Source organism: Sapajus apella, unplaced genomic scaffold (assembly GCF_009761245.1).
Source record: "Sapajus apella isolate SASKATOON/1434 unplaced genomic scaffold, GSC_monkey_1.0 scaffold36, whole genome shotgun sequence".
Taxonomy (NCBI): Eukaryota; Metazoa; Chordata; class Mammalia; order Primates; family Cebidae; genus Sapajus; species Sapajus apella.
Genome location: NW_022436976.1, coordinates 1,779,428 through 1,802,124, shown reverse-complemented (window position 1 = coordinate 1,802,124; position 22,697 = coordinate 1,779,428). Strand labels below are relative to the sequence as shown.

The 22,697-nt window shown below is 42.2% G+C and overlaps 1 protein-coding gene across 3 annotated transcripts in view; it reads right to left on the bottom strand.

The window, feature by feature from the left end:
• Window positions 1-472: 472 nt before the first annotated feature.
• The window catches only part of MCOLN2 (mucolipin 2), a 69,075-nt gene continuing 46,850 nt past the window's right edge, over window positions 473-22,697 (bottom strand). For 2 of the 3 annotated variants that reach the window (XM_032296402.1, XM_032296403.1), the window contains exons 8-14: window positions 16,554-16,666; window positions 15,227-15,376; window positions 13,721-13,822; window positions 13,489-13,611; window positions 6,472-6,678; window positions 4,402-4,523; window positions 473-1,605 (exon numbers count right to left, since the gene is read on the bottom strand). In XM_032296402.1, coding sequence (XP_032152293.1) covers window positions 1,569-1,605; window positions 4,402-4,523; window positions 6,472-6,678; window positions 13,489-13,611; window positions 13,721-13,822; window positions 15,227-15,376; window positions 16,554-16,666 — 854 coding nt within the window. In that variant the 3' untranslated portion in view covers window positions 473-1,568. Of the gene's footprint in view, window positions 1,606-4,401; window positions 4,524-6,471; window positions 6,679-10,806; window positions 13,334-13,488; window positions 13,612-13,720; window positions 13,823-15,226; window positions 15,377-16,553; window positions 16,667-22,697 lie in introns of those variants that run through there. The other variant, XM_032296404.1, reaches the window with a different exon arrangement.

Sequence of the window (22,697 nt, the reverse complement as noted above, 5' to 3'; positions counted from 1 at the left end):
TTACTCTCTCAACAAACTTTAATGGTATTAACTGCAAGATTTTTCCCTTCCTAGATTTGATACAGGCATATGAAATGGAGTCGGAGCAAGGAGGGGGAAGGTGACAGGAGGAGGAAAACTGGGTAGGGGATTGCGGGGAGGGGCCACTGAGGCCAAGGAAAAAGAGGAAGAGCCCTGGAAGGGGGGTCCTGCTTAATTCAAATTCTCTGCTTTACCAATAACTCTTAAATAGTTGACCACTGAGATAGCTCAAGTATGAAATAAGTCTATGCATGAAGTGGTCATCATCTCCCAAGCTATCGTCATAAATATTTATTGAATAACTTCTGTGTCCTAGACTCTGTATCTCCTTCACTGCTTTTAAGAAATTGAGAAATCCCTTTTGGAGGCCAAGTAGTTAAGAGAGATATGATCTGAATTTTTCACTAGGAAGTTGTTTAGAGACACTGCATAAAATAGTAATAGTGCCATATGGAATGATAAAAATAAATTTATTTAGAGAAAATATACCATATTCCTTGGCTAGACAAAGGTAAATACCCAACACAGTGGAGTTCAATTGTTAAAATGAGTGGCCCCTGCTACAGGTCACTTCCACATGTCGTGTGTGTACAAACGACCATCAGCACAGTGATGAGGCAGCCAAATGATTCCCACTGGCTATGCCAACAGTTGCTTCATATCACGCTGAAGAAAACACACAGGAAAACAGGCCAAGAGAAGTCCACTGCATGAGTATGAGGTCTTTTTGTTTATTTAAGGGTGATCTGTTTTTTTTTTTGAGACAAAGTCTCACTCTGTCACCCAGGCTGGAGGACGCTGGCACCATCACAGTTCACGGCAGCCTCAACCACCAGGGCTCAGGTGATCCTCCTACTTCAGCTTCCCAAGTAGCTGGGACTACAGATGTCTGCTACCACATCCAGCTAATTTTTGAATTATTTGTAGAGATGGGGTTTTGCCATGTTACCCAGGCTGGTCTCAAAACTCCTGAGCTCAAATGATCTGCCTGCCTAGGCTTCCCAAAGTGCTGGGATTACAGGTGTGAGCCACTGTGCCTGGCCAAGGGTGATATTTAAATGGCTTAACAGTTCACCAGCTAGGAGTCTCTAGATTGGTATTGCAACCAACTTCATTTCTGTACAGATCATGAATTAACAAATGTCTTCAAACCCAAGAATCACCTTTAAAACAAATCCTTATTTGACAATAAACACACATATTTATGACATGGCCTTAAACACTACTGTTGTTCACATTCTGAAATGTGATCTTTTTCCATTCCAAGATCATGTCATAGATTAACAGACTAATAGAGAATTTTATTATTGCTGTTCAATTGCACTAATGCCCAGTAGCAACCTATGGTCCATTCTTCATCATTCAAGTTTATAAAAAGTAAAGCTGGAACCTCAGTCATGGTCAGCTGGCTAACAACAAGTCCTCTTTCTCACTGCATGGTAAATAAGAGCGTTATTTTGGAACCGTTGGTCCAAGTCATTTGGGGTTCCTCTGCCCAGCCACTGAATAAGGAGGCCTGAACTTTAATCATCTTTAACAGAAGAATTTTAGTTAATAAGTATCAAGTGATCATCACTTCTTTTCCTGTAACAGAAAGGGAAAGAAGAAAAGAGAAAACACAATAATTTTAAATCTTTGAGGAGCAACAGAAATACTCTGTATTCTAGGCTCACATAGATTACAGACATGTTGAGTGAAACATAAAAGAGGAAGAAAAATTAAGACAAGCAATATATTCTGATTATTTACCAATGTTCAGAATAAATAAGTAAACAGATAATAGAGAAGGTCAATGTACACTGTTTGAGGTTTGAGTAGATGCTTTGGAAACACTGTGAGGAGTCAACTGTCTCTTACGAACCTCCGTGCCCCCAGGGAGGGGAACATCGTACACTGGGGCCTCTTGGCTAAGGGAAAGGGGAAGGAGAGGATTGGGACAAATATCTAATGCATGGCAAAGCTTAAAACCTAGGTGACAAGTTGACAGGTGCAGCAAACCACCATGGCACATATGTGCCTATGTAACAAACCTGCACGTTCAGCACATGTATCCCAGAACTTAAAGTAAAATTTTTTTAAAAAGAAAAATGTGTCACATTTATGTTTTACTCAATAAGTATATCGGTTTGATTCTGAAAAAAAAAAAAAGAAAAGAAATCTTCATGTCCCTTGGCTAACAAGGCCTTATCAATGACTAGAACAGCCAATTTTCCTCCTTCACTGCAGTAGAGGAAGAGAAAGGTTAATTCTGCATCTGTTCAACCAAGCATCTCTTTCCAAGGAACCACATCATTTTAGAAGTGGAAGAGGTTTCAGAGGTCATCTGGTCCATCCAAGAAATTTAGGAGAGGTCACAGGACACACTTGGTTAATGGCAGTGTCCAAAATGAAAAACCCAGGTGTTCTGATGCTCAGGCTAGAGGCTCTGTCAATAACTCAAAGGAGGATCAAGTGTGTGCTGGTTGTTGGATTGTTCTGTTGAAGAGGAGTGACCACAGCCATCCTCTGCAGGAAGTAGCATTGAGATAGCAGGTGTCATTTGTCATGGTCACCAGACAGGGGCATAGAGACCAATCTTTGCAACACTGAATCTTTATATTCTTCTTTACCCTCCATTCACAGCCTTCCTCAATTTCAGTCCATTCTTCTGTTCCTAGTTTTTATTTTATTTTTTAAAAAGTCAGGTCTCACTACATTGCCCATGCTGGTCTCAAAATCCTGAGCTCAAGTGATCCTCCTGCCCTGGCCTCCCAAAGTGCTGGGACTACAGGCATGAGCCACCATACCCAGCCCCATTCCTAGCTTTTAAACACATCAAGCTATACTTAATTTTTGATGGAGTCAAAGCCATCACTTTTTCTCAAGGTTCCATTACAATCCATTTCCTTCCATCAGGGCCTAGGCCCTTCACTCTGCAGGGTCCTGGGATCTAGGCTTTGGTCTGATGATTCCACTAAAACTGTTATAGCTGACTTCACCCAGGACCATCATTTGGCCAAATATAGTTACAGCTACTTCTGTCTTTATTCTTTGATATCCTCTTTTTCAAAACTTTCATCATCCTAGTTCTTCAGCTGATCTCCTTGGTGGATTCTCTTGTTCCCTTGAATTCTTTCATTCTTCATGAGGAGCAGACCCTCTGTCTCACCATGCGTCTTTGGAACAATCCTCAGCACACCTTAGGGTGAACTGTCTGCTCCTGTTGCTCCTTGCGTCTCACCGCTCAGACCCAATCTTACCCAAAAGTCTTTGGGTCCACACCTTAAATCTTTCACTTGTTCCATAGGGCTGCATGAGAAAACATTTAACAACCTCCCAGGACTTCGTGTGTCACAAACACCAAAGACCTATCAGCTACATTTTAGAAATCATGACTACATTTTCCAATGAAGTTTTTCCCCCTTATAGTAAAAAAGAGATTTTGAGAGACTTTCCTTATACAACGTACCTCCTAGAAGGCAACTGCCTATTAAGAAAATTAATTTCCTTTATCCCAGCTTTCACAGCAATGATTTAGTGCTCTGAGAAAATAAGGTGTGGTTCTGAAAACAGCTCTTCTCAGATCTCATTTTCCGTTTACCAGACATCCTCTCGATCTGCTCAATCACATCATTGTAAGTCCCAAGATGCTATATGAATTGATTAACAGAAAAATATATCCTGTGGTTTTAAGTAGCAATTATGTTCTCCTAGCTTCCTTCAGGAATATGGGTTAGAAAATCCTTCCAAAAAGAAAAAACATGTGTAGGGTATACTTTTAGTTACAAACTGGCACCCCTGACTTCAGATGAAAGCAAACATAGGCACATCAAAAAAAAAAAAAAAAGTCTTCACTTGACCCCCATTCTAGTCCACAAATCACTATGCAATATGCTTTGTCCACTGAGGTCTAGACCATTTCCCTACATGTCCTGATGAACAGCAGGCAAAGCACAGCTAGGCAAGGAAGAGCTACAGGTGTGCATTGCTAACCAAGCACTTGGACGGCCTCCTCACAGGGAGGTTTCCTGCTCTGATCAAGAAAGGTTGCTTGAACCACATACTGTGAAAAGGGAAAATGCCTCTGACATTCCCAGAGTTCCACCTCTAAAAATAAGAGCTTTGACCTCTTACTTGGGTCACTTAAGAGTTCAGCCTCTTGACTTTAGGGACATAATTTATGCCTTCTCTTAATAGTCTTATAGTATTCCTAAGAGATTACAATCACATCATGTAGCTTTCTACACAACCCTGTTGTAGAAGAAACAATTCATTTCTAAAGCCAATTTTAGTGGGAGGAAAGAAGAGAAAGATGAATTATTTCCCACTATTGCAGGGGCTTTTTCTTAAGGCAACAGAGCAGCCCACTATAGAAGCATGGAGCTTAAACATGATACTGACCTCTTCCGACAGCAGATGCAGGACAGAAAGGCTGAGGACTCTTTCTGATACTCTTCTTTGCTACTGCATTCCTTCAGGAATTCCTGCAAATCCGTTTCCGGAAATCCATTCTTTTGGAATTTCTTTAGAAAGTACACAATGTTGTTACCTTATTTATACAGCATGAGAAATTGCTCTTTTGTCAACAAACCAAGCCCACCTTTACTAAAATAAAACTCTCCCACATTGCTACCTCAGATTCAAGAACTGATATTAACAATGATGAATCAATCTGTCAGTCCCAGAACACCAAGCCAGGGCCACTGTGGGAACAGAGAACAATCCAGAGAAAAACTTCAGAAAGAAAGCAGAGGAGAGCCACGGAGAGGTTTGTTTAAAAAAGGTAATGAAGGAAATAATCAAAAGTCAAAATCTAGTCTGCGTACAATGGCTCATGCCTGTAATTCCAGCACTTTGGGAAGACAAGGAGAGAAGATCGCTTGATCCCAGGGGTTTGAGACCAGCCTGGGCAAGATGGTGAGACCCCATCTCTACAAAAAATACAAAAATTATCTGGGTATGGTGGTGTGCACCTGCAGTCCCAGCTACTTTGGAGGCTGAGGCAGGAGGATTGACTGAGCCCAGGAGTTGGAGGCTATATTGAGGTAGGATCACACCACTGTCCTCCAGCCTGGGCAACAGAGCAAGACCCTCTCTCTTAAAAAAAAAATGTCTTAAGCTTTAATGCTAACAGCAAGACTAGATAAGACCTCCCCACCCCACATACACATTGGCAACATAGACTCTGCCTGGGAAGTAATCACTATTTCCTCTACTTTAATGGAAGTTGGTCACTTAGTGGGACAGAAGACAGTAGATTTTTCCAAGCAGACACAAAGACTACCTCCCCTCATGCTTAATAAGACAACCCAATTCAACACTGAGGTTCCCCTGCCCCTCTGTAGCAGGATTGTGCACCTCTTCCTTCTCCATGCAAGCCCTGCTGCCAGAGCCAACTACCATTCCCACTCGAACCTTATCTCCCCACACACTCAAAAGGTATTCAGGAGTTTTCCCAATGGACTGGCTTTCTTCTGCATTATTCTGAGAAAGCGGTTAAGCAGAAAACAGCCCTACAAAGGCAGGCACCCCTGGTTTTTCAGTCACTGACCCTGAAGCAGGGTTTTCTAAACATGACCATCTGCTGTGAAGATGATACCAGCACCCAAATCAGTTAAATGGACCTAGTCTGAAAGGATACAGAACCTATTGGGTAGCTTAAGAAAGTAGGAAGCTAGGGTGGGCACGGTGGCTCACACCTGTAATCCCAGCACTTTGGGAAGCCAAGATGGGCAGATCATGAGGTCAGGAGTTCAAGACCAGCCTGACCAACACAGTGAAACCCTGTCTCCACTAAAAATACAAAAAAAAAGAGCTGGGCATGGTGGCTGACATCTGTAATCCCAGCTACTCAGGAGGCTGAGGCAGGAGGATCGCTTGAACCTGGGAAGCAGAGGTTGCAGTGAGCAGAGATCGTGCCATTGCACTCCAGCCTGGGCAACAGAGTGAGACTCCAAAAAAGGAAAGGGAAGGGAGGGGAAGGGAACGGAAGGGGAGGGGAGGGGAGGGAGAAGCTAAACAGTCACAAAAGCCTTAGTTTTTAAAATTTAAAGGAAACCTGTGCCATGACAGTAGCCATATCATGCAGTGTGAGTTGTAGCAATATCTGAGAGTTGTCAGGGTGCCAGTCTCCTCTCATCCCTGACACTTATGACTCTATCCTAAGTTTCAGGTAGCCACACTGGCAGGTTTATCTGTCAGGGCTGAGACCAGCAGCCCGACTACCTGACTCACCCCATTCCACCCATCCTTACCCCATTTCCATTCTGCTTCCCACCACCCCTCCAAACCAATCCACCCTGCTGTGGGTAACAGGGACAATGTCCTAAAAGTCATCTCCAGTCTTTAAAAAGTCTGCCTCAAAATCTGAACTGTAATATTTTAAGTATGTTTTTAAAATATTGTATTTTTCTATGATCTATACAGAATTTGCAGTGATTTTTTTGGCAGCAAATATTGATAATTACTTACCTTAATGGTGTCATAAGAATCTGTAATAAGTGCAATAAAAAGGCTGAGAATCATATATATAAAAAGGCTGATAAAGGAATATAAATACAGACGACTGAACAGCCACACCAAGATGCTCTTCTGCTGGATTTGGGCAAAGGTTGCAAACATGTCATCACCATTGACCAGAGAAAACAGACACTCAGCAACAGTGTTCAGATTTTCAAACTGTGGGAAGAAATAAAAATTAGGTTCTGAAATAGAATATTCTAAAAAGCCGAAGGTATCCAGTTAGCTTGTTTTGTTAACATTGTTTTTTAACATTGTCATTTGTAGTAGCGGTAACTTATTTATTTTAAGATGCTAGAACACCATAAGAAGTAGGAAAACATTATTCAAAAATCCCCTGTAGGCCAGGCACAGTGGCTCATGCCTATAATCCCAGCACTTTGGGAGGCCAAGGTTGGAGGATCACTTGAACCCAGGAGTTTGAGACCAGCCTGGGCAAGATTCCAAGATCCGATCTCTACAAAAAATACAAAAATCATCTGGGCATGGTGGTGCGCCTGTAGTCCCAGCTATTTGGGAGGCTGGGGTGGGAGGATCTCTAGTCCAGGAGGTTCAGGGTGCAGTGAGCCAAGGTTGTGCTACTACACTGCAGCCTGGGGGACAGAGCAAGACCCTGTCTCTTTAAAACACACACACACACACACACACACACACACACACACACACCCCCTCTCTATACTCTCAAAGTTAATCTCGACAATTCCCTGTTTTCCCCGATGTATTTGTGGTCATATCATCTAATAATTTAGATCCCAGTTTTTCTGCTAATTAACATAAGCATCTTCTTATGTTTTCTATACTTAGAGAGCATTTGTGGGGGTTTTTGTTTTATTTTATTTTTTTGAGATGGAGTCTCACTCTGCTGCCCAGTCTGGAGTGCAGTGCAATCCCAGGTCACTTCAACCTCTGCCTCTGGTGTTCAAGTGATTCTCATACCTCAGCCTCCCAAATAGATGGGACTACAGGTGTGTGCCACCAAGCCCGGCAAATTTTTGTATTTTAATAGAGATAGGGTTTCACCATGTTGGCCAGGCTGGTCTCAAACTCTTGGCCTCAGGTGATCCGCCTGCCTCAGCCTCCCAAAATGCTTGGATTACAGGCATGAGCCATGGCGCCCAGCTGACATTTGTTATATGACAGACCATTCCTTGGAAATGCCAACAAAACTTTCCACCACCCTAACCAGAAAAATGAGCTTTTTTTCTAAATTGCCCTCTTTCTGTCAGTGATTCCAATCTCCCACCGAAGAACCAGTCCGAAATAATTAAGTCCTTAGAACTCTGTGTTGAACTGATTACTCTTCTTCCTTTCAGTCTTCTAAGGCCTGTCCGTTCCTATCACATGTTTCTCCAATCCACCCTTTCTACTCTACTGTGATGTCAGCATGAATTTCTGAATTATTACAGAAACTCCCAAGGAAGTCTCTTTTACTCTAATCTCTTCACTCTCCCTAGTCGAAGCTGCAGGAAAACCTGTACTTGAAGAAGATGGCTTTCAGGTCATTTCTCCCTTGTGAGATTATACAAAGTCTGGATGCAAAATAAAAGTCCAAACTAAGAAGGTTGTGGTAAGTTCCTCCTTCATGCAGCCTCATCACATCTCCTCCTTGTCAATTTTTCTTTTTTTATGAGACCAAGTCTCACTCTGTCACCCAGGCTGGAGTGCAATGGTATGGTCTTGGCTCACTGCAACCTCTGCCTCCAAGGTTCAAGTGATTCTCCTGCTCAGCCTTCTGAGTAGCTGGGACTGTAGGCGCCCACCACATCCAGCTAATTTTTGTATTTTTAGTAAAGACAGGGTTTCACTGTGTTGGCCAGGTTGGTCTCGAGCTCCCGACATTGTGATCTGCCTGCCTCAGCCTCCCAAAGTGCTGGGATTACAGGCATGAGCCACCGTGTCCGGCCTCCTCCTTGTCAATATTAACACGCTGTGCTTTCTGCTCCAACACCAGGCCCATCCCTACATTTTTCCCTCATGGAATTTATTCTCCTCTCCTGCTGTAACCTTCTCTTCTCTGTGTCCAGTTAAGCCAATGTTCAAGAATTAATTCAGAGTGTACTTCAAGACAGAGTGCCCTGGCATCTCTAGTCCTTTCTCTGCACTCCGTATCGGTAAGAATCATACAATGAACTATGGATGGTCTTCTAATTATTTTTACGCACACTTCCCTGTCCTGCAACTAGATACAAATATCATGCCTTACACTACCAGCCAAGCCACGTGGTTGGACGAGGCAAGCCGAATTGGTGACCAAGGGAGAGGGTCCACAAATGCACCCCAAACAAGGATCCCACTCATGGCTTTGCTGCATCAGCAAAAACTATGAAGAACTCAAGTCCTTCTCCATAAAGACCTAGAGGAAATATCCAGTTGAACAAATCACTTAACAATATTAGATTGTTTAACAGCAAAACGGGGGTTGCCAGAGTAAATATTTTCCATACCCTACACTAGCCTCGAAACATTGAAGTTAAAGCTTAAAACATTGACACTGAAGTTGGTTTCTATGGATGTCAATTACAACTCTGACAGCACCATTAATAATTCATATTTCTCAGTTTCTTTTGGAATCCAGTCAACTCCTTTCCCTAGTTGCAAGAGCTCCAAGCACAACTGTCTGTGCTTCAGGTTTCAACTGCAAATAGCTAGTTGGTCAGTACACATCATATTCATTTCTTAATTTTCTGTTTAGTTACTTATCAGGCTAGACACAGTATCTGTCTCAACGTTAACATTATTCATAACCATTTTATCTCCTCCTCCTCTTGTAAACATGAGAATTATTTTAACACAGCAAAGAGTTAAAACGGAGACCCAGTCAATTTTAGGTGTTTGGTAACACCCTGCTATTTTGTACAAGAAGTGGCTGTGAACCAGAGTCCGTTTCAGTGGCCAAATGCCATAGTAGAATTGAGCTTAAAAATACTTGAGGTCCTAATGTGCTTCCAGTCTAGAAGGACCACATTTGTAGGGCATTCCTTTGGTTTTTGAGAGACCACAGCCCCTGGAAAGCAGGTATTACACACACACATACACACACACACACACACACTCTCTCTCTCTCTCTCTCTCTCTTTCTCTCTCTCTCTCTCTCTCTCTCTCTCTCTCTCTCTTTCTTTCATTGCTTTTTGTTTGTTCAACAGACTTGTTGGGTACCTGCCATGGTCTGTGTACTAATCTGGAGATTGGGAATGTAAAGAGAAACAAGCCATAGTTCCTGCCCTCCAAGAACTTGGTCTACAAGAACCTAGCAATGTTGGGTGCACAGCAGACATTTAATACATATTAAATGGCTATTTCCATAAACAGTCCCCATAGGTTCTCTGGGACCACAGCGAGAACCCAACCATTCATTTCAGAAATGGTAATTCTGCAGTTGGGCCAAAAACGTTTCATATCAATGAAAACATAAGCTGCAATGGTTTAGGTCAGAGAATGACATAAATATTTGCTTTAATAGCTGATGCCAAGAATCTCATGCAAACTTTAGGCAAAATGTTTTAGCTGGCTAATGGTTCTTTTGAATGAGAGGTACTTGGCTAAAACTAGAGGCCTTGGAAGGAGGAAAATGTAATGCAGAGTCTGCTGAACTTTGACCCATGACATCAGCAAAGTTCAACAATTTTTCAAGCCTTGGTCTTCTCATTTGTAAAATGGGGACAAAGCAAGGCTATGAGTTATTCCTCATAGACCAAAAAAGTCCTCTGGAAATGTAAAAGCCACATTAGAGTAATGTTTAATAATTCAAGATTTGGTTTGGAAGAACATTAACAGTCTGTCTCTTGCCCTTGGTGTCCAGACATTTTGAAAGGGCATTGTGCCAAAGTCCATTAGTGCTGGGAACACACATCAGCAGGATACTTTTTGTATCTTGACTCCCTTACTGTTGAGCCCCTGAAATCAGATGCCTAACAGGAAGACAGGAAGCTGAAGTGTTATGAGACTCCAGCTGTCAGTCAAACAGTAGTATAGAATTACAGTCTTCCTGATGTCCCTTTTTAGCTGTTTTGTTTTAAAGAAACAATTAGCTTTCATAATCAAGATTGCTGTGATTCTAAAAATCCTACAAAAATGCCTGCTTGGAATGCTCAGCTTTTCAAGGCTTCAGGTAATCCTGAAAGTCCTCTGATTCAGACACTGGCAGAGCCTGAACATGCTGACAGCTTGGATTAATTTGGGGGTAAGGATGCAAGGGGCAATAAAATATTCTAACTTCAGATTCAAAGAGGCAGCAATATGGAGAAGAAAAACACAAAATTCCAAAACCAGACTAACATTTTCTTTCTGTCCCCTGACTTGTACATCCGGTGAATTAACTCAACTGTGCATTTCCCCAATATATCAGCCTGGTGAGAGATGCCGTAAACAGACCTACGGGCAATCCTACAGATATCCCCTATCCCTCCACTCCTCCGTGGGGGAGGGGGTAAAGGGAAAGCTGATTTTAAGCGACAGACATAAGTCTAGAGCTGCAATGTCCATAATGGTAGTCACCAGCCACGTGTGGCCAGCCAGCATCCAATAGGTAGCTAGTCCAAATTAAGATGTGCCATGAGGATAAAACATCCACCAGATCAAAAAGACTGGTATGAAGGAATGTAAAATATTTCAATATTTTATAATGAATACATGCTGGAATAATATTTTACGTATATTAGGCTTAAAATATATCATTGAAATTAATTTCATCAGTTTTTTATTTCTTAATGTGGATACTAGAAAATTTTACAGTATAGGCAAGGCTCTCAGTTATAGCCCAAATTGCATTTTTCTTGGACAGTGCTGCTTCAGAAGATCCCAATTTCACCTGGATCCTTTGAAAGGACAAAATTGAACATATGGTAATGCAGTCAGGCTCACAAAACAAGTAACCTCATTTTCCACGAGGTGACCTTGACATCATTGAGAGAATGAGACTGACTACATGGCTGTCCAATCACGGTTGATCTCCAAGTACAAGCCTGTTTCTTGTCAGACTAAATGCTCCCCTGTTTTAGATTATCTGTTTTAGATAATACCAAGAAAAGCCTTACAGAGTATGGGTCAAAGCACAGGTACTGGAGTCAGGCTGACCTGGGTTTGAATCCCATCTCTGCCATTTTCTAGCTGGGTAATCTCAGGAATATTATTTAATATATTAAGGTACCTATTTTCTGTGAAAGAATCATCAGATTTCCTCACAGAGAAGGGGAGGGAAGGGTTAATGCAGCAAGGGAGATGAAGAATCCTGGGCACCATGCCTAACAGACGGCATTTGAGAATGGCAGCCATCTAGTAAAATTCGAGCAACCTTATCTGAGCACCTTCCAGAATAATGATGAGATAGGGGAGATGGGGGTGGGGTACAAAGGAGATGTGACCACTTGTCCAGAAACCTTGGGGTCAGTGAATTAAAGCCAAATCCTCAGGCACAGTATTTATTCCACACAGTGCAACACTGTCCTCTAGTGACAAAGAGGTGGAAAAGCTTTCAGAGCATGAGGCAAGTAAGGAAGAAAAATACATTTTTCCAGGCTCTGACAGTAAGTTCTCCAAATCAGAGATATCATAGCAAAGAATAATTTTTTCTCATGAGTCACTTTAAAACAGTGACATGGAATTTGAAGAGCAATAGTATTACCAAGATTTACTACTAACCCAGAGGTTGTCACTTTGTTAATTATATAATATCTCAAATAGGAAAAACAGTAATTCTCCCTAGACATATTAAATGTGACACTTGAAAAGGAGAAAGTCTGACTGTGCCAGGTTACCTGGCATTAATCTGATAGGACAGCTATCAGAATAATAACAAAGGGTAAGCTATACATTAATAACAAAGAGTAAGCTATACATACAATAACAAAGGGTAAGCTATACATTAATAACAAAGAGTAAGCTATACATACAATAACAAACGGTAAGCTATACATTAATCTTAAACCTTCTGATAGAAGAGTAAGCTATACATTAATCTTAAACCTTAAGGTTTAAGTTAAGTTTTGTTAACAGTTTGTAAACCAGATTTGATCATATGTTCTTTGGCTAATGGTACTAACAAGGTCAAAACTTAAGGCTGTACTGGTATACAAACTTGGAAGCAATACTTGCCATTTTTAACCTCTTTTCTCCTTGCAGAGCATCTAAGTGAGGAAAGCAGTACCTAGGCTGTGGTGGGGAGTAAGTAAGAAAGAAAACAGAAAAGCCCAGCAGAGTGTCTAACACACAGCAGGAAGTGTTAGCTGCTGCTATTTTTGTTGTTTCTATCGTTCCAACTGCCACAGGCCCATGGAGAAAAAGCCAGAAGATGAAATAACTCCTTCTACTTTTTTGGGTTAAAAACAAGGCTTATCTAGTTTCATTTCTTGATGTATCTACCAATCAAATGTATCATTTTATAACAAGAACATCTTAGCATAACTTTGATGTCCCTGAGATTATAATGCTAACTGAAGTTTGGTAATAGTTTAGAATTCAGATATTGATCTTTAATAAGGCACAAAGATGATGCTGTAACCAAAACCATCTGCAGAGACAAGACATGTCACCATTTCAATCATAAACCTACAATGGTTGTTCTAGGCAGTCTCTGCCCATCCTCATTCTTCTCAATTAACTTGGATGAAAAACGTAATACATTAAATTGGAAATTTTTAATAGGAATTTTCCTCACTTAATTTTCATTTTTAATATAGTGATCTCATCTCCAAACATTTCCCATTTGAGGATCACTGGGTAGCTATGTGACCCCTTAAGCCAGCCCTAGACAATTATAATCCATGCTTTCTAGTCTTTTACACTTCCTGGTTCAATATCCTATAGTCACTTCTATATACTGAAAAGGAATAAAAGAAAAACTGATAAAAAGATATGTGCTTACTGATGTCAAGGGTACGTGACAGAGAAGATTAAGAAGCCAGTAAGTGCTAGAAACCCATGATCAAGAGTCCCATGTGCCCACGTGCAGAAGGAAGAATTTGTGCTACATACCTTGTCATGGTATGGTCCTAAGACAATCCAGCCACAGAATGTGTAACCCAGATAAATCATACCAGCACAAGCACAAAACCGAAGAACTTTTGGCAGTGAGGCCTGCATTGTTAAAATCAGCACCTGAAAAAAAAAGAATTAACAGGACAGATGAAATGGAAAAGTAGCTATTAGACCCCAAAGAATAAATGAATCTCAAGTGCAGTGGCACTGCCCAGTGCCACATCCTTACATTATATGCCTGGAAATAACCCAAATATCTGATGACTCCAACCCACACAAAGAGCGTAGAGGTTCCAAGCAAAATGCTGCACAGATCATAGTTTGCGAGATTCTGAGGAATGAAAAAATAAATAAATAAACAAGAAAACGAGACAAAGGAGTAAAATATTTGATTCCACTTAGCTTATTAATCTTACTTTAAACCAATTTATAAAAAAGAGAACTATCTGCCTACCTATAGGTGATAGTAAGAGTTCTTTAAAGAAAAGAAGAAAAACAGAGAATATAATTCCAAATGTGCTTTTCATTTTCTTTTAGTATTTCAATTAGTTGAACTAAATTTTTTTTCCAAATAATACCCTGAAATAGAAATTGCATTTATCACTGACCTAGGCATTTGAGGACATAAATTAATGGTGTCTGTTAAGTATCAAACAATAAAATTCAGCTGCTTTTGAAAGAAAATTCCAACATGATTTGCTAACACAGCCCCTGCTCTCAGGAAAGTCTAGGGCTAGCTGAAAAGACAAAACGCAAACCTGATTCTTCTATAATATGCTAAATGCAGTGAAAGACACAATGCCTAGCTCATCACAGAGAGGCTACCACAGACTCCACCCCAGAGCAAAGATGGGCTGCAGGACAGGCTGGGAGGAGGCGTCACAGGTCAGTGGACAAAGGCTGAACAAAGGCACAATGCTGACAAGACCTCCTAGAGGGACAGGGTTAGAGCAGAGGCTGGAGCAGGAGGCAGAGCTGGATGGTGATGACCCTAGGGGCCATGCTGAGGGAGGCCGCTTCATCCCGAAGCAGGCCCTAAGAGGTAGAAAGAATAACAGCCAGATAGACACTTTCAGAAAAGTCCCTGTGTAAACAGATCTCAGGGATATGAAACGGAAGATGGGAAAGCAGGTGAGGAGGCTGCAGTCACAGTTGGCCAAAGAGGAAGAAGCCTGAAGAAAGCCAGAGGGAGCCGGGTTGGGCGGAGTGGGTGTCTTGGGGTTAGGAGTTAAGGCTGGTGGGACCTGTGGCAAACAGCAGAGAGTGGACAGAAAAACAGTGCGGTGAAGGAGTCGCCGAGGCTTAGTTAGGAGATCAAATAGACTAAGTTGTACAAAGGGCCAGGCTGTAGCACGCTGACATTCCTGCCCTCACTGCATCTGTCGGAGCACCCAATGGTCACAAATCCTCCCCACAGGCTCTTGGCATGCAGGTTCAGGGAAGGGACTGGTTTATGGGTAAGCTGCTCCTTTTGCAACTTAAAAAGAAAAATGAGGCCCAAATAACCAGTGTTCTCAGGTTTAGTCACTATTCTGGAGCTGTCGCCAAGTTTTGTTCCATGGCTTCCTACTTTCCCTTCATGAGGAACCAAGCCAGGAGAGGTCTCACTTGTGCTGCTGTGAGTAAAGGGAAGACACGAGAATCAAGTGGTCTCCAAAGGATCGTACGTCTTAAGATGCCTGTGGCCATCTGGGAGAAGATGAAGAAAATAAGACTTTAAATGGGCTTCCCTCACCTTTGCTTTGATTTCCATTTTTAATATGGAGCCAACGATTGTCATCAGGTCGCTGATAATCACCAGGACGTACCAGCCGTTGATGAACTCCCACCGGTCGGCGTCACACACACGCCGCTTGTACTTCTCCAGGAAGAAATTTAGAAATCTCTACAGCAAACATTTAAAGAAGCATTTCTTACAAACCACACTGCCCTCCGGAAGGAGAAGGCAAGTGCAAAACTGTGCTCTCACCTGTAAAAGGACATGGTATTGCATTTCCAACTCACCAGATCCACCTCAAAGGTGGAAGTTACAGCACATACTTTCCCCCGTAAACTGAGTCACCATTCAATTGTCTGTGAAGTTCCCTCAAACATGAACTACATATGCTGTAACTCCAGCAGCCTCCTGTCATAACTAGAACACAGTACGTTCCAAATGCTCTTCATATTATCAACACGTTCATTCCAATGACAACCCAATGAACCAGGTTCTGGCAGGTCTATCATCCAGAGGAGGGAACTGAGGCACCAAGAGGCTAAGCCAGGATCCAAGTCTAGGCAGGCCGGCTCCACAGCGCATGCTCTGAATATAAGCCCCCTCACCTTGGCAGGGACAGGACCTTAACTTTGCATTCAGAACATCAAGGCGATCGGGGAACATTTAAGAGAGGTGGATATTTACAAAGGACATTGACAAAGGTCAGGATTACGCGAAGTCAAATGCAGACTATGTCCCTGCTCCACAAATGGTACTCTGTGGACTTCAAATTTCCCCTGACCCCAGTGTGCATTTGCACACACGAAACAAGCCAGAATAAGATATTTAGGGAGCAGAAGTATACATTCTTAAAAGCCCTGAGGGTAAAAAGGCAAAATGAAACTCAGAGGAGAATTTTAAAACTATTTTAAACACAGAATACAGTATTTTATGCTTCATTATAATCCATTTACCATGTCTCTCTGTCAAAATGAACTCTGATTTGAAGACAAAAGATGAAACCCACACATGGTATTACTCTGTTCTTCAGATCACTCCTAAATTGAAGAGGATCTCGTTATTCTGGAAACATTCAAAAGCCTGAGAGTTCACCACTGTGCGTCTGTACTTATCAGCTCAGTTTTAAGCAGGATAATTATCTGATCCCACCTGACACACCCAGAGCCTTTACTTGCTTCCTACACCTCAGGCTGACGAATGCCTCATAGGGGCAACTACTCAGAGGAATCTAATTTAGTCAAAAGGCTCCAAAAGAGGCAGGTGGCACAGCATCGGTGGTCCGCTGCTTGGGCAAACTGAGGGCTCGGGCCAAGAGGGCAGGAAGAGAAGGTGAATACACTCTTACCTTCCGTAACCTTAGAGCAAGAAAAATGGATCTTGTACACAGAATAAGAGATGCCAAGCAAATCACAATGACAAATGCATCAAACGCCAGGACATACTGAGCATTTTTCTGAGCTGAGGAATAAAAACAGAATTCAAATGTTAAACACACCTTACCGGAAAATAATTGCCAAACAAAATGGAAGTGTGAAAAGAAGTTCAAATGATAAACGTTTTGCCTACTGTTAGAACAAATGGTAAATATAAGAGACAAATCACACTGCATTCATTCAGATGTCTATATATAAGGCAAAACATTCCCTGACATAAAGCTCTACATTTTAAAACATGGGAACTGCTAATAAATGCACTCAAATTTATATATAAACATTTACTGTAGAATAGCATTCAACAAAAAGTGAGCCATTTGGGCTCCATTTAAAAAAAAAAAAAAGGCAAAACTCTTGACATACTCTGAATTCTTTCACATAAAAGCAGAGACATCAAGTTCACCATTAATAAGAGAACAAACAAATTAAAACACCACCACTCAGAATCCCCACTTCTGCCTCTCAACCTCACTGTGCACTTTCCCAGGACATAGAGCCAATTCTACAAGCCTTCTCTGTACATAGAGAAAATTGCTTCTTGAAATGGAAGCAAGGAGGGGAGTGGTAATCAGATTTTTGGTTTGGCGCACACAGCAGCACAGGGAATGTACAGGAGGGAGATGAAACTAACCTTCGTTTCTCTCAGACTTCACGATAGTGTCTCAGATCCCAGTCCGGCTCTCTCCTGCCTGGCCCCCACCTTCTCCACCCTGCAGCCACGCTGGTCTTCTTACTTTCCTGCTCTCGCCTCAGAGACTTTGCACATGCTGGTCCATCTGCCTGGAACAGCACTTCTCCCACACACACTGTGCAGATTATTTATTTTCAGCCTCAAGTTCCAAATGAAAAATCTCCCATCTCAGAACAGAATTCCTTAAATTCTCATCTCTCTTAGCCCCCTCCTATATGCTTTCGTGATTCTTGGTTACTACACACACCCAGAGCTTCTTTACTTTCCTCTGCACAACAGACACTGACCTTGTAATTACAAGTGCAAAGGCAGCCAAGCACGTGCACAGAGACAGACTAGAATGAGAAAGAACACAGTCTCTGGAGCCCAACAGCCTGGTTCTGAATCTCAGTTCTTCACTCAGAAGCTATAGAGCCTCGAGGAAGTTGCTTAACCCCTGCACCACAGTTTCCTCCTCTGAAAAGTGGGTAGAATTAAAAAATACCTACATCATAGGGCTATTGTGAAAATTATGCAAGTTCATATGAAAAGACCCCTTAAAACAGGCTCAGGAAAATAACAATAGCGGACACCTACAGTCGTTACTATTTTATCATTCAGTGTCCATCTTCCATACCAAGTGATTGGCTCTGTGAAGCAGGGCCCATAAGTAGTTGCTACGGTTTGAGTTATTTGTCTCCTTCAAAACTCATGTTGAAATTTAATCCCCAATGTGACAATATTGAGAGGGAGGGCCTTTAAGAGGTGATTGGGTCATGAGGTTTCTGCCCTTATAAATGGATTAATCCACCTATCGATTAATGGGTTATCAAGAGAATGGCTTGAGGAGGAACAAGAGGAGGAAGAGAGACTGAACTAGTATGTTCATCGCCCCTCCACCCACCCACCCACCATGTGATGCCCTGCACTGCCTGGGGACTTCACAGAGTCCCAAACAGGAAGAAGGTCCTCATCAGAAGTGGTCCTCCGACCTCGGACTTCTTAGGGTCCAGAACTGAAAGAAGTGCATTTCTTTTCTTTATAACAATTAGCCAGTTTCAGGCATTCTGTTATAAGCAACAGAAAACAGACTAAGACAGTAGTGTTGAACAAAATATGGAACCTGAGCTTAGCATAATGCTTCAGCATACTTACAAAGAAATGAGGAGAATCAAGCAGCACATAAGACCACTGAATAATCTAAGTTAGAATTTACGATGATCTGAGCTAAGTTGGGGCAGAGCAAAAGGAAAAGGCACAGAATCGCAAGAGACGGAGAGAGTAGTGGCCTGGTCTCTAACTGGACCTGGGGAATAAGGAAGAACAAGAAGGATTCCTGGTTTCCTGTCTTTGGTAAACCGAGTTCACTCTGGATATTCAAGACAAAAGAGGACTATTCGGTGGCAGTTAAAGCCATGGTGTGATGTCCTCTCAGAGAGACCACTGGGAAGGACAGGAGTGGGGGGTGGGGAACAATGCTTGAGAATTAGAAAAGGAGATGAGCTCAGGAATGAGATGGAGCAGAAAGGCCAGAGAAGCAAACAGAACCAGGGACAGGCGACCTTCAGAGGAGAGGCTTCAGCTGGAGTCCTCCACAGCAACACCTCTGCAGAGACTGCGTTGAAGAGACATGCCTTGGATTTAATAATGCAAAGATGTGAGTGACACTGGCATGAGTGTCTGAGGGCAAAGCAGCTGCTACAGTGGGTGGTGAGCAGAGACAGCCAGCTGGTAAATGCAAGTCTCTGAGCAAATGAGTTCAGCTTACTAAGCTTCAGATGTCCCAGCTACAAAACGGGGAGGACAAGAGTATCCATTTCTGGGGCTGTCATGAGAACCAGGTGGAACAGCCCATGTGAAGTGCATGTTAGAACAGTGCCTAGTTATTTATATTTACCTTTAGCCATTTTACACTCAGGAGAGTTATCTTGAGGTGTCATCTAATGGGTGACTAAGAAAACAACTTAGCTCTATCATAATGCAAGATTTTTTCTTTTTTCTTGGATCCATGGAATGGGGCAGAGGATACAGAGGCAGCTCTTGAGAAGATAAGACTGAAAATCTTATGAAATGCAAGGACAGCATCTAGTACCTTCCTTTCTGACACATAAGTAGAACACAAACCTCGAAGACAGCTTGTATTGGACCTTGTTTACAGATGGGAAAACAAACAGGCTTAGAAACAGAAACCAGCCCTCCTAACAGAATCCAGTAGAGGAGTCTGTTTTTCTTTGAATTACTGAGAAGACTAGTTTGGTATGCTAAAAAATATGTACTTTATGAACATCTCAATTGCTTTCTTGCTCTACTAAAACCAAGTTACCCCACAGGAACATTTCCAAACCTGGGTTTATAATACACTAGTCCAGAAAGATGCCCCTGCCAACATTTTTAGGGGAGTCCCACAGACCACTGAGCCCCTCTAAGGCCCTGAAAAGTCCTACATGCACCACCAGTAGCCTGTCTGTGGACTCTAGCTCAGAGCTTCCCAAACTTACTAAAACCCTTTCCTTGTAATACCATCTATATCACCCATCAATGGGGAATCCCACCAAGGGGGAATCCCACTAATTTCTCCCCAAGTCCCTCATCTCCAAACTACTATATTTATGAAACCAAGTTAAATAAAGACATGGCACATTTGGAGAGGGGACTTGGGAGTCACAAAAGGCAGCATGAGGTTTGTATGTGAAAATGGACATTTAGGCTGGGTGCGGTGGCTCACGCCTGTAATTCCAGCACTTTGGGAGGCTAAGGTGGGCAGATTATGAGGTCAGGAGTTCAAGACCAGCCTGGCCAACATAGTGAAAGCCCCTCTCTACTAAAAAAAAAAAAAAAAAAAAATTAGCCGGGTTTAGTGACGTGTGCCTGTAATCCAGCTACTCGGGAGGCTGAGGCAGGAGAATCGCTTGAACCCAGAAGGCTGAGGTTGTAGTGAGCCAAGATTGTAACACTGTACTCCAGCCTGGGGGACAGAGCAAGACTCCATCAGGAGAGAAGGAAGAGAGGAAGGGAGGGAGGGAGGGAGGGAAAGAGAGAAAGAAGAAAGAAAGAGAGAAAGGAAAGAAGAAAGGGAGGGAGGGAGGAAGGAGGGAGGGAGGGAGGGAGGGAGGGAGGGAGGGAGGGAGGGAGGGAAGGAAGGAAGGAAGGAAGGAAGGAAGGAAGGAAGGAAGGAAGGAGAAAAGAAAAGAAAAAAAGAGAGTAAATGGACATTTACCTGCATACTTTGCTTCAATACGGGTAAAGACAGAGGAGGGAGAGAGGAGCCTCGGGGTAAGCGTGTGGGTGTGAATGAGTCTCTGAAATTTTAAAAATAGTGTAAGCATCCCACTGGATGTCACCCTTGTCCTTGTCCACGTCCCCCAAAGCCAAGGCAATCTCAATCCACCAGACAGCTTCACATAGGGGGAAAAGTCCATTTCCTAAGATGGTTTCTAAACATCCATTTTTTAAGGCTTTCATATCACATCATTTTTATTTTAAATTCACATTCTCCTAGTGATAGAACCTGGTTTCTTAAGACACACCTCTAGAATATGTAAATCCCAGTGGTCTAGGAGGCTTGTGTTTCTCCTCATTGGCCACAGGAGGGGGCTAGAGATACTCTCTACTGAGCACAAGCAAGGAAAACCCCTTATGTTGCAAAGAGCCCCGCAGGCAGAAGGAAACACTCCCTGTTCTGGAAATGCATTTGACTGACTTGGAGATTTCCATCATTTTAACCTTTATAATGATTCTCCAAATCACATATTTGACAAAGGTTAGTTTCTTTTCACAGAAAATTGCAGCCTATACTTGGGCTTGGAAAATACGCCCCTGATCTCTGTGTGTCTGTAAGAAAGTGGTGTATGCTGGGAAATAGTAACACTTTTTAACAGAAACCAAAACTGTAATTGAAGGCTTAAGTCAGCCGGTGAAATTATTGAAACCAAAACTTCAAAATAATCAGGATATATTATACAACTGAAAAGCAGCAGTCCACAAATCAAATATAGTTTACAACAAATCTAAAACAGGAGCCATAGTTATTTTACATTTTATTTCATTCTGATAATCTGGTCAAAAGGAAAGGAAAGTCATTTAAACAAAATTTGCAAAGTAAAAAATACTGAGCATCCATCATTTACATCATCCCAATCGTTTACTGAGCAAACAGAACAGGTTCCATAGGTAGCCCATTGTATCTTATTTATTTATTTATTTTGAAATGGAGTTTCACTTTTGTTGCCCAGGCTGGAGTACAATGGCGTCATTTTGGCTCACTGCAACCTTGGCCTCCAGGGTTCAAGTGATTCTTCTGCCTCAGCCTCCCAAGTAGCTGGGATTACAGGCACCTGCTACCATGCCCTGCTAATTTTTTGTGATTTTAGTAGAGATGGTGTTTCACCATGCTGGCCAGGCTGGTCTCAAACTTCTGACCTCACATGATCCACCCGTCGCAGCCTCCCAAAGTGCTGGGATTACAGGAGTGAGCCACTGTGCCCGGCCTATTTTACTTATTTTTGAGACAAAGTCTCACTCTGTCCTCCAGGCTGAACTGCAGTGGCGTGATCTCAGTTCACTGCAGTCTCCGCCTCCCAGGTTCAAGCAGTTCTGCCTCAGCCTCCCAAGTATCTGGGATTACAGGTGTGTGTGCCACCATGCCTGGCTAAGTTTTGTATTTTTAGTAGAGATGGGGTTTCATCATGTTGACCGGGCTGATCTTGAACTCCTGACCTATAGTGATCCACCCGCCTCAGCCTCCCAGAGTTCTGGGGTTACAGGTGTTAGCCACCATGCTCAGTGGTTGCCCATTTTAAAAATGTGGATTAAGAGATGTTTTCCAAGCAGTGACTGAGTAAATGACCCAGCATTTGCAGTGGTTGCTCTCTGGGCTCTGGTGGCCCTGACCCTTCCTCACTGTCCAAGGCTCAGATCAAAGCATATCTTCTCCAAGAATCATTTAAGATTTTATTTCTCTCTTTGCCCCACTCAAACTTTTACTTTCTTTCTCCCCATACTTTTTGTATATATACCACTTATTTCTCTCCATAACATATCACAGATTTCATAAGCATGTCAGTCTTCCTCACTAAGACATTTTCTTCCTTTTCCCATAATGCCTAGCAATTAATATATGCCAACTCTTGTGTTCAGTGCTTTGCTTTATACACTAATTCATTTAATATTCAATAATAACCTGGAAGGTAAGTTTAGGCTAAGTATACACTATCCAGAATGGGTTGGGACCACAAGTATTTCAGATTTCTTTTGATTTTAGAATATTTGTATTATACTTACTGGTTGAGCATCCCAAATCCAAAAATTCAAAATCCAAAATGCTACAATAAGCATTTCCTTTGAGCATCAGTCATGTTAGTGCGCAAATGTTTCAAATTTTAGAGCA